Genomic DNA, 12,472 nt, shown 5'->3' with positions numbered 1-12,472 from the left:
TGGCAGCATTTTTTTTTTTTTCAGCCGCTCCTTTGACCAGTACACAAAACAAGCATGTCATCAGTTAAAGACACACCTTCAAGCTGGTAGCCCTGTTGTAATGAAAATGCAAATCCCTGCCACACTGGCCTGACATGTCGCGTCAAACCGAGTAGAGCCAGGCAGTATCCTATCATTACTATGGACATTGAGAGCTGTCAAACACTAATAACATTAATAAAGGCTGCATTCCATTTATGTGTGCCAGAACTACAACCCTGGAATTATACTGATGCAGATAGTTTAGAGACATTATTTATGTTAGTAGTTATCCCGATGCTTTTCCTGCCATGACAAAAGGCAGTTTCAGTTATTTTTTTCTTGTCTCACAAAAGGTAAATGTCACAGAAGAAGTAATTGACTGACACACAGTTTTTAGAGACTACAGTAAAATTATTTTCCTCACTAGATAGATCTAAAAGCATTTGTCAGAAGTCTGGTGTTGCTCTCTCGTCTACCTTTTCACCAGCAGCCTCTTGTCAAAGCAGCCACTGTCCTAGAAATGAGCTTCAGAGTCTGGCTGTGAGAACATTCCTGGTGAGGCAGGCGGTCCTGTCCTGCAGTCGCCTGTAATAGGTTTTCTATGTCTGTATGTCTACAGGTCACGCTCAGTGGGGGGTCTCAGCAGGATCTGGGCTAATAGTTGCTCCCAGAATCGTCTCCAGGAGCCACGTGGACGTCACAGACTCTCCACTGTCATCCAACCACTTCGTCAGAATGCTGGGGAGGTAGTGGACCTCACTGTGGATGAAGATGGTAAGAATGAACATAGTGAAAGTGCATCGTCTCTGAAATTTTAACTGTCTCTCTAAATGACAACTACACATAATTCAACTCAGGTCTCATTTTTCAAGTCATCTGACGTCTTTCGCCTTGATGTTGTAATGCTGGGTGCTCTTAGCTTTAACTGGAAACCTGATAGTTACTGAATGAAAACTGTTTTGGGTAAGTGTGTAAACCAACAGCATTGCAACAGCTTCTTCTGTGTAACTCGGTCCACTTTTTAACGTCACTTCAACAGTAGGACAGCTGAAGACTTGCAGCAAACATGATACATCACCTCACTGTCTTACGACATATCACTCTGCCAATCTTAGCCAATCTTAGCCTTTATGTATTTTGCCTTTTTCCCTCCCTTCAGTTAAAATGTCCTCATTTCAAAGGTTAAGACAAATACATTTTATCCTACAACATCTGGCTATGTGAATTAATCATTATTCTCAGATGTTTCTTAACTATCAGCCATGAAGAAGAATCGCCTTAAGTGATCTGTGATATTAGCCTTGAATTTATACAGTGAAAGTCATGACATTAACGTAACATCTTAACAGCTTTATTGTCCCAAAGATGCTATATATCTGTTCATCCTTTCAGTCCCTTCACCCTGGATTTTTAGTAGACCAATTTTCAGGAAGTTGCAGAGCTTCAAGTGAAGCCACACACCAAACTTCTTAAAATCGTTTCTCAATTTAGGCATGAGATCGGACCTCTATAGATGCTAAAAGGAGTAATGAGCCAAACCTGAACTGTTAAGTACAAGAATAATGTGTTGTATTCAGTTACTAAATTATAAAATAAAGATTTACAAATGTGTTTTAATTGCTGTTGGCTAAGAGAATATTTTAGATCCTGTTATTTAAGTACCTAAACAAAATGGGCTGTTAGAATGCTTTAAATGGTAACTCGCATCAATTACCACACTCAGTGATGAGAATAAAGAGTTTGTTGTTAAACATAAACCATTAAAATTAAACCACATTAACCTCAAGCACTACCATATTTATTTGTATTTGCATTTCTTTTCACGGTGCACTTTATTTTCTGCTGCTTTGTAACCTCAGGTATTACGTGACTTGTGTCCACCATCAGCCTCTTTATCAGCCCACGCTCATGACAGATAGTAAAATGGTAGAGCACCAGTGAGTATTAGAGTATTTGCATTTCTTAGGAGAAAGAGGGGAAATTAATTTGTGAATATGAAAAGCAGATGGGACGCACATACTGGAATGCTAATTAGGTCTGCTCTTCTCCTCGGCTGCTAAGCCTCCGCAGATAAGTACACACATGCTACAGTCCACGCTAGGACACTTTTTTTTCCAGACAAAGTGTTATTTTAGATTTAAGGTGATGACACCAATTGTGAAAATCATGCCTTTTCATCTACGAGTAACAACTGGCACATCAACATGCAACATGTTATCATTTTTAATTGTCAAGGCTTTGTTAGCAATTATTTTAACCTCAGTGTGAAAAGAATTTCATTAATGAGGATTTGGGAAACAAAATATACAGTCAGACCACCAACGACTTCGCCAATTAAATATTTACCCTTTACAATTGTCATTATTAATCCTTTTCTAAATAATCACCTTTGTGTTTTTTTCTCTCTCCTAGATCTCTCAGTTGTGCCAACAACCTCTGGCAGCATTCACCCTCAAACAGTCAGGTCGTCCTCGTCATCATCTTCCCATCATGCCTCTACCTCAGAGCTCAATGATGCCCCAGGTCCTTCCACTAGCTGCCCAGGCTCAATACCTGAAAGTATGCACACACAGAGGCAAAGTGGCTCTACTCGCACAGCCACAGAGGGTAAGACATGGCAGGTTGAAACCAGCTACTGCAGACCATTTTGTTTGTTTTGCTCTGAGGCAGCTTGGGTCCAGGATTACTTCCTTTCAGTCACTTTTATTTTTTATGTTGTTTTGCTGACTCATCCTATGTTTTTCCTCATTTAATATCTTACTCTCACCAGATGACAGCAGACCAGGTTTGTCAGGCACAGCAGGAGAAAACGCAGGCACGGCCATGCCCAGACTCCCATCCTGCTGTCAGCAGCACTCCCCCTGTGGAGGGCCCTCTCCTGGTCACCTGTCCCTGAGCCACTCCCACTCAAGCTGCCTGCAGGCACCGTCCTCTCAGCAGACAGGCGGCTCTCAGCACGGCCACAGTCATGGCCACGGCCACAGCAACGCTCACCACTTCATCCATCACGTCCATCACCCAGCACCACAGCCCCCTGGCACCCTACCCTTTCAGGAGCCGAGCTGCCCCGTGGAGCGACCCAGTGCTCTGCCTGCACCCTGCGCTGGAGTCAGCAGCAGCAGCAACAATAGTGGTAGCAGCAACACAGGCCACTACCATGACCAGGTACGCCCATGCTGCGCTTAGTTTGACAAAACTGTCAACAAGTAGTTTACATATTAAAATATAACCTGGGTCTCATTTCATTTATGAAGACTGTATGAGTGAGGTGAGAAGAAGAAGTATTGAAGTTTTTAAATTAGTCTTGCCACGTTAGGTTGCCCCATTGCTTTGTCAAAGCTTCACTATGCATCATCCTGCCCTCCTCCCCCCTCTGTTAGTAAAGGTCATGGTCCAACACTCCAGCTCTTTAAACAGCAAGGTTCATCCTATATGTTTCTTTCACTCAAAAAGAAAAATTCTACAGTGAACAGAAGATTTAATTGGACATGGTATACGGCTTGAATTGTGTATGACTTGTGCGTGACTGTATTTGAACTCTGGGATAATGATCTCAAAGGAAGACTCATTTAGTATTCCACAGGAGAAGTTCGTCGCTCTTCTTTGTCTTCAACATCTCTGCCTTCGTTCCACAGCAAACCCTGCCTGTGGACCTGAGCAACAGCAGTGTTCGGAGCAGCGGAAACGGCGGGGCTAGTTTCCATGGCAGCACGTCGGCCTTTGACCCGTGCTGCCCGGGCTCCACCTCACGTCCTCCTGCTTACGTTTCCCAGGCCACCCCTGGGCCTAGCCAGCCAGCTGTGGTGGACTCGTTCAGCTCCTCCATGGTGGCTCAACCCCAGCCGCAAACACAACCCCAGCCCTGCAGACATTATATGCACCCCTCCTGTGAGTACACCACCTTCAGCAGACATTCAACAATGGTTTAATTTAGCCGTCCTTTTTTGTGGTCGGAAATATTGCTGTACAGAAAAAATCATATTGAGAATATTTTGCCAGATTTTTTGTTGGTAATTGTAATATGAGTCTGGATTTCTCATGTTGTTTAATGTGCTGCAGCTAAACAGATTATTGATTTGATTATCTGACCTGCAAACTGATGATTTTTTTGTTAGTTGATTGAAAGGAAAGTAATTGCCAACTATTTTGATAATTGATTAATCGTTTCACTCATTTTTAAAGCAAAAATGTCAAACATTTGAAGGTACCAGCTCCTTAAATGTAAGGATTTTCCGCTTTTATTTGTCATTTATGATTGTCAATGAAAAGTCTTTGGGTTTTGGGCTGTTGGTTTGACAAAAGAAGTGATTCAAAGATGTCACTTTGAACTCTCCTTGTGAATTTCTTGTCTAAAGAATTAGTCGATTGATTGTGAAAATAATCAGCAGATAAATCAATGATGAAATGAATCATTAATTGCAGCCCTACTTTTTTTACAGTACGAGCTTTTAGTAGGAAAGTTCATGGTTGTTTAAAGTCTGTAGCTCTGGTGTTGTAGCAGGCTGCCTTCTGGCTCAATGTGGCTGTCTGCTCTGCCTCTGATAAAAGCCTGATACTGCTTTATGCAAGATTTGATTGGCTGTAAGGTCCAAAAAACAAAACCAAACTAAATTAAAAATATCAATTACAGATTTCACCCTTTTCGATTTATGATTTTGTTCCTCAAAGGAGAACACATGACAAGATATTTACAGAGCAGCTATCTGCTATAACAAACAAAATATAATGTAATTTCAGTTGGACTTCAACTGTCAGCTACTGCCTTTGGAAAATTTTGCAGTGCCATAGTACTTCTGAAAATTGGCAGACAGCTGCACTCCTAAAACCTAGTGCTAATAGTAATTAAACAGAGCCTGATGGTTAATGTGCCAAGTGCTGTGGGAACTGTACCAGGCAGAAGTAGTTAATTGCTCACTCGACTCAGAATAGCTCAGTACAGAGAGTGATGCGCCGTCACAAGGCTCCCCTGGTGGGGATGTAGTGAAAGAGTGAGTTGACACTGGTGCCTGCTGCCCTCACCTCCCTTTCGCCTGCCTCCTTATTATACTGCTGCTTGGACAAGTAGCAAGGACGCCTGCACCAAGAAGAACAAAAACAAAAAAATAAATGAATATTTATTAAATGGATGAGTCACAGTAGTGAGCTCAGATCGTTTTGTCTTTGCCAGAAACCTGTCACATTTATCAGGGAAGGTTTACATCAACAACAAAAAATGCTACAAAGGCCTCATCTGTTACACGATGAGCCCAAAAGTCTGTCTGCTGGCATAAAGTACAAATGTTAAACCATTTTGCCAACATTTTGACTATTGCTTTAAGTGAAAAATAAATACATTTTGTTTTGTAATTTCCATAAAGGGTAACTCCACCAATTTTACACATTTAAGTGTGTTTACAGGTCTTGGGGAGTACTGCTGCATATGTGAAAAAAGTAGTATAAAGCCCTTTGTGTCTCCGGAGGAAGCTGCATGTAATCTGATAAATATCCTCCAGTGATGTCACTCAGTGACTAAATTGCATTGTGGGTAATGTAGGCGTCCAGTTTTGTAAATTTGATTTCATACTATATATTTATGTTAACAAATCACAGACACAAAAAAAAATTGATCGTATTGTGAAATATTTCCTGTGTACCTGAAGCCTGATAGAGCTTAATCCTCTGCTCTATAGAGCTCCATTGTACAAATCTGATTCTAAAAAGGCAGACGCTGTCTAAAACATAAATAAAACATTACATGATAATTTGCTAATACCTTTTGACAGTTACACTATTGCTTTAGCTCATCGAATTAATTGATTTTTATAAAAGATTTGCTTATTCTGAATTTGATGCCAGCAACACATTTCAAACATGTTGGGACAGGAGCAACACAAGAATGGGAAAGTTGCAAACTCACTGTTTGGAAGATCCTGCATAAAAACAGGTTCATCGGTAACAGGTGATAGTATCATGATTTGGTATGAAAGAGGGTGCATCCTGGAAAGGCTCAGTTGTTTAGAAACAAGTATGGGGCGAGGTTCACCACTTTGTGAAACACATGATTGTATAAAGAATATTCCTCCATTGGATCAGGAACACTACGTTTTTTGGTAAACTTAGTTTGTTTGCAAATCATTGCAATATGTTTTTACTTAAGTTTTACACAGTGTCCCAACTTTTTGGAGTCGGGGTTGTAGAGAAGAAAACACAACATAAACAGTACGCTAAACCAAAGACAAACAGATGAATCTGGAGATCCAAAAATGATTAAAAGCAAATCACTGAGCCACATTGTTGTACTGGCTGACATGTGTCTTGATTGCAGTGACCATGGGCTTTGAAGGTTAGTTTGAGTGTTTTTTAAATTGAATCTATTTGAGATGCCTTCAGTCAGAACAAATGCATTTGGGGCTGAGTGCCACAGACAGGCTGTAAGAGTCGTGAAAGTATCGACAGACAGACTCACACATTGTCTGATGGGATTTGTCAACAATAAAGAAGAGAGTATTTGCAGCATTACCCTTCGGTGTTGAAAGATGTTTTCCTCAATTTTTTCCCTTTTCTCTTTCCCAGATGGCCCTCTAGCACGCTCACTGCACCATCAGCCCTCCTCCGCCTGTCCTCATTCCCACGGGAACCCCCAGCTAACGCCTCAGCCCCCTCCTCAAGGCGATTATGTCATTCCCCACACTGTCACCTTTCATCCGCCACTGCCATCCCACCCTTCAGGCCACGCCGTGCCCCCTGCCCCTCCCCCTCCTCTGTCTACCCACCACCTCTCTAGTTCAAGTGCCCCGCTGGCCCAGCACCTGCCTACGGACCATCAGACCCTGCCACACCATATACCGGCACTCGGGGCCTCGGTGCAGAGGCTCCATCAACACGAGATGCTGCAGAGGATGGAGGTCCAGAGGCGCAGGATGATGCAGCACCCCACGTGAGTACCGCAATCGCCCAGATGTTTGTTTTTTTCCATCATCTTGAAGTGAAAGATAAAACTCCAGATATGAACTTGTGTTTTTCTTCCCCTGCAGACGAGCACATGAGCGTCCTCCTCCCCACCCACACAGAATGCACCCCAACTATGGCCATGGACACCACATCCATGTGCCACAAACTATGTCTTCCCACCCTCGCCAGCCTGAGCAGAGAACAGCATGGTCAGTGTCAAAGGCAATGGGGCTTGGCAGATGGTTGCTTTTAGCCCTAATTTAACCCCAGTTTAATGTCAGCTAATCAAAAATTTCACATTTTAACATGACGCAACGCTTCCTTGGTTTTATGTTCAGCTCCACTAGAGAAAGTTTTGATGTAATGATGACTGATTGCTCGTTACGTGTTCGTCAACAGGGAGCTCGGCATTGAGGCTGGAGTGACTGTGGCACCGTACCCTCCAGGGCACCTGCACTCCCACCTGCCCCACTACCACCCTCCCCCCAGACTGCACCACTTCCCCATCCCCTTCATGGTAAGAGAAACCCTCAGCACACATGCATACATTAGCATAAATGAAAAAGAATCACTTTTATACTAAGTCTGGCTTAGATTAATGGTGTTGGCCCCTTATTTATAACATCAGTTATTTCAAGGATGGTTTGGTGAACCACATGAATAATACATTAGCAATTAATAGCAGCTCATCAGGCATTTCAAGTGCACACTCAACAAATCCACAAGCCTTGAGACGGATCCAGCACACATATAGTCGACAGTTTCCTGATGTTATTGCTTTTTTTCACTCGGTCACCCTCAAACCTCCAAACATTAGTTGTCTTCTACAATCAGTTCTCCTCTGTAGCATTGATGCAAGTGCACATAAATTCAGGCTGCTGTTTTCCAAATGTGTTTAGCACATCCACTGTTCATCACAGCGTGCACGCTCAGAATTAGGGGGTAGAGACGTAGAACCAAAGAATATGCAAGTGAATTTTGATGAACAGTCTCGGCAGAGTTCATTAGTTTTAATTTGTATCCATCTATGACCTTCATCATGAAATATTTGCCATGTGAACACATTCAGAGGCCCCTTTAATTATCTTCTGAAAACTCAAGTTAGATATTAATTTAAGAGATGCCACCAGCAGTAATGACTCTTAAGAGTCAGTATATGACAAAATGTCAGCTACACAGAGTGTAGTTAAACTTAAAGCAGCTATGATCTGTATTTTCTTTATAATAATGTATCAGATGACAATATGAAACGGTTAATTTGTAATAATGAACCTACAGACAATCTGCAGCGCCGCATGGTTTTACAGAGCTTCATAGTGAGTTGTGTATTTCCTTGTAAAAAGTGTCAGTTTGTCGTGGCACCATTGTACCGGCCTGTCTCCTTCAGAGTCTAAAGTCTGTCTTAACTCCTTACATTATGCAGCTGTTTGAAAACACACATTTTTTTAATGGTAAACATGTCAAATAAAGCGTAAAGCTGCCCACTTGTCCACTCAGGACAGTTGTTGATACCGAGCTTCTGAAAGATCTACGAAATGAAAACTATTAAGGGGCCCTGTGACCCAGAAATGATTAAGTACATTTATGATTGAGACGTGTTGAGATTATTTTGAGAAAATGTCTTACCAAAGTTTTAAAAAAAAAAGTGTTGTCTCGTTTTCTCTCACAGCACACTGGCATATCTGAAGTGACCTACCCTCACATTCGGTACATCTCATCTAGAATGACTGGCTTTGGAAGAACCTATGAGGTGAGGACGTTTTATTTGTGTGTGTTTTTAAAAAGAAAAATCTAAATCTCTCAAGAAACTGTATCACTGTTTCATTTATCACTGCCATCATCAGTATTAACTTTATAATTGCTTGACTCATCACCACATGACTGATCACTACTGTGATACTGTAATAATGAGTTTATTTGTATTTCTTGCCGGCTTATTCCAGAGCATCCAACCACGTCTCACTTTCTTCCTCGCTGGATGGAGTTTGCTCAGTTTAACATCTTGTTAAATTCGAGGTTGCTGTAACTCAGTTGGCAGTGCAGATTGGCAATTAATCATAATGTTTGCGGTGTGATTCCCAAGCTCTGGGGAGCATGGACTATTTCATAAACAAGTCGAACTCACTGAGTCACAGACTTCAACCACTAAATTGGTGGGGATTTATGAAGGAAAAGCTATTGTTGTTGCCAGAACGCGTACCCCTACCAAATTATAGGCAAAACATCGCAATGGGATTGGCTCGGCAGATGGTAGATTTTTGTGTCCTCTAACAGTCATGGGATATTTAAGAATGGCGGAAAAAATAGAGAATTCATGGTTTGTGTTAGGAAACGAACCCGTTCTCCTGTGTGGACTCCTGTGCGTGACCCACTCATCCAGTCCGACCTTATCCTTATCCATACAGTTCAGTTACGCAATTGTGTTATTAACTTACGTACCTTTTTGTAAGTGAAACCAAGCTAAGTAGTCTGTGCCAAAACCTAACACAACATCAACTAGGGTTGTTCCAAATGCCTCTGATAGTGGTACACGAGTTTATGCATCGACCCGATACCAGCAGCGCCTCGTACACCTGTATGCAACTGAACAGATTTTTTTGCTGTACATGTAGCCAGTATAACCCCTTAAATAATATTAAGATAATTAAAACAATGTTATTATTATTATTATATATTTGAGACTATATGGTGATGTATGATATATACCTCGATATTTTGTCATCTTCTCAAAAATACTTCATAAATGTTGCGACTGGGCGACAAAATCAAATATCACAATATTTTGGAGCAGATTGGCCCGACTTCATGTGATTTCTGATCAGTAATCGTGGATATATGGACTAAGTGGGTATAGAGTAGTATTAGAACAAGTAGAACATTCTGGTAAGTTCAGAAAATTACATCACTTTACTGCAGTGCAGCCTTCAAAACCAAGGAACTCAAAGAAGAAGGAAGGGTCATTACGTCACTGAATCTTGCTTTGGTGCCAGACTGCGGTGTCAGCTGTACTGAAGTCAATGGGAGATGCATGGAGAAACACACTAAAACCCAACATATCTACATCGTATCACTTCTGGTAAAGACATTCCTCTAGAAAATGAAAGAACACACTCCAGAGAGTAGGTTAACCAATGATTTTTCAAGTCATACGATGTAGATATGTTTTAGCGTGTTTTTCCATGCATCTCCCATAGACTTCAATACAACCGGCACCACAGTCTGGCACCAAAGAAAGATTCATGATGTAGTGACCCTTCCTCCTTTTTTAGGTTCCTTGTTCAAAACCAGCAAAAGACTTACACTTATCAATATTTTTCAAGGTATTGTATCGAAGTTAGAATTTTTACGGTGTTGTCAGCAACAGACGTACCTCCAAGAAACGGTGTGTCCAGGTGTGTTGTGTGTGTCTGTCTTTATCTTAGTGGTTTTGTTTATACTACTTTCATTCAGGACCTGCTGCATTTAGAGGAAAGATTGGGGACTGTGAACCGAGGAGCCTCTCAGGGAACCATAGAGAGGTGCACTTACCCACACAAGTACAAAAAGGTGAGGACTCGTGATGGAGAGTGCGTGTGTGTGTGTGTGTGTGTGTGTGTGCGTGTGTGTGTGTGTGTGTGTGTGTGTGTGTGTGTGTGTGTGTGTGTGCGTATGTGTGTGTGTGTTTGCGTGTGTGCGTGCGTGTGCATGTGTAGCCATGTATATAATGTTAATTGTAATTTGTAGATACTGTATATAGTTGAGCATGTCTGTTACAGTTGATTCTGGGACAGAGTGCGCAGTGGTCTTTTGTGCTCATTTTAAACGTCTGATGTTTAGCAAAAGTACTGTAGTGTGTGAGATTGCAGCTGTGAAGACAAAAGTTTCCTTAGAGGTTTCCAAATGTATCTAAATAAGCAATCTAACACCCTGCCACCCAATACAGAAGGTGTTGGAGAGAGACATTGACCAACAGTTAACCCCTGAAGCTTGGGCATCTATTGGGAAAAATATGCACGCAACCCCAGAATCGGTGAGAAATAATGAACAAATCAATTTGGAAACATGTCTCTGCTCACATGTACAGTAGATGTTAGTGGTAGTCTTGGGGGCCAGGGAATTCGGCTCTAGAATAACTTTGATTTGGATAACTGTGATTTGTTTAGCATAGAGACTAGAGATAGAAAGTTTTATTTTTTCTGTTTTCAGGACAAAATGACCATTCTCTCTGTCCCCTAAAGATTTGTTTTTGTGTTTGTTCTAAACATAGTTAATATTATATTTTCATACAAATGTAATATGTATTTGTAAAGTTAACAGTGTTTTAGCTGAACAGTTTAATGTGTTTAATTGAGACAATTTTAATAGGATTGTTTACAATATGTAATGAGTCTGCTGAGGCAGCAAAACGTACCCCATGCTGCGTATCAAAAGTCATGTTTCCGAATGTTTCCCACAAACAGAGAAAGCTGCATGGTAAGCAAGACGAAGACGAGGGGGCAGATGAAGACACAGAAGAAAAATGCACCATCTGTCTGTCAATACTGGAAGAGGGGGAGGACGTCAGGTAAGAGGCCCCCCTCCTGGGTGTTTGCTGCTCACAGATTTGAATGTGTTCAATTATGCTTTCAGGGGCGTGTATGTGTGTGAACACAGACATGACACCTCTCCTGAGATTTACATTTTTTCTTAAAAATAAACCCCAAAGGTGTAGTAATGAACAACAAACCCCAGAGTGCCTTAATATTACCGGCCTCATGGAACTGCCTTTTTGGCACAGAGTCAGGTTTTTTTTAAGAGGGTTTTCTGCCCTCTGTTGGTTTGAAAGTGATCAAAGCCACATTTCATTTTTACTTTTAAAGTTTTTTAAATTTTTGCTAAATTATTTACAGTACCCAGGTATGATTATTTAAAGGATTTTGAGTATATATTTTCAAACTATAGCACACTATATTACTTTTTTTAAATTATTAACGGTAATGGTCAAAGTACAAATGTATTTGTAAATTATTCCTTCGTTATAAACTGTCAGCAAACAAATGGCCGTTGCACATTTCTGATCGAATCAGGTGTTTGTCACACCTCTAGCTTTAAGTATTGATGTTTTCCTAATTGATAAATGTTGCCTGCTAATACAGTAACACTTTGCTTGTTTTATCATTTTTATTTATTAAAACAGTGGCCTTGTCAGCGCTGAATAAAAGTCAGAGGGCAGCAGTCAGTGAAAAATAATGGATTGAAATTTTATATGAAGAGCTCAAATGTTTAAAGGCTCTTTTAGGATCTTGTAGAATGAGTACAATTAAATTGTAATGCCAAAAAAATGCCCTATCTCACATTGTTTATCCAGCTCTGCACCAAAAGTTAATGAGGTTTAGTGGAAATATGTAATATAATAACCTCCTCTGCATTTTTTTAAATCCTAGTTATTATCTTTATCAGCTGAGTGTTGTAGTTTGTAACAAATGTTGGCCAAAAATGTGCACCTAATGTGTTTGCTGGAATGTTTCAGCCGAGGATTTGGTGACTAGTGAGAATTTACAGC

General features: G+C 40.9%; 1 protein-coding gene across 4 annotated transcripts in view; it reads left to right on the top strand.

Moving 5' to 3' along the window:
- rnf111 (ring finger protein 111) overlaps positions 1 to 12,472 on the top strand; it is a 32,258-nt gene that overhangs the window by 18,503 nt on the left and 1,283 nt on the right. For 3 of the 4 annotated variants that reach the window (XM_084349691.1, XM_084349693.1, XM_084349692.1), the window contains 11 exons: positions 641 to 795; positions 2,434 to 2,628; positions 2,792 to 3,186; positions 3,657 to 3,909; positions 6,574 to 6,937; positions 7,035 to 7,160; positions 7,351 to 7,468; positions 8,621 to 8,701; positions 10,402 to 10,497; positions 10,874 to 10,960; positions 11,391 to 11,494. In XM_084349691.1, coding sequence (XP_084205817.1) covers positions 641 to 795; positions 2,434 to 2,628; positions 2,792 to 3,186; positions 3,657 to 3,909; positions 6,574 to 6,937; positions 7,035 to 7,160; positions 7,351 to 7,468; positions 8,621 to 8,701; positions 10,402 to 10,497; positions 10,874 to 10,960; positions 11,391 to 11,494 — 1,974 coding nt within the window. The remainder of the gene's footprint in view (positions 1 to 640; positions 796 to 2,433; positions 2,629 to 2,791; positions 3,187 to 3,656; positions 3,910 to 6,573; positions 6,938 to 7,034; positions 7,161 to 7,350; positions 7,469 to 8,620; positions 8,702 to 10,401; positions 10,498 to 10,873; positions 10,961 to 11,390; positions 11,495 to 12,472) is intronic. The other variant, XM_084349694.1, reaches the window with a different exon arrangement.

The sequence above is a fragment of the Pagrus pagrus genome (genome assembly GCF_965226575.1).
Source record: "Pagrus pagrus genome assembly, chromosome: 1".
NCBI classification, from domain to species: Eukaryota; Metazoa; Chordata; class Actinopteri; order Spariformes; family Sparidae; genus Pagrus; species Pagrus pagrus.
The sequence above is the reverse complement of the archived record's forward strand: the minus strand, read 5'-3'. Positions and strand labels throughout refer to the sequence as shown.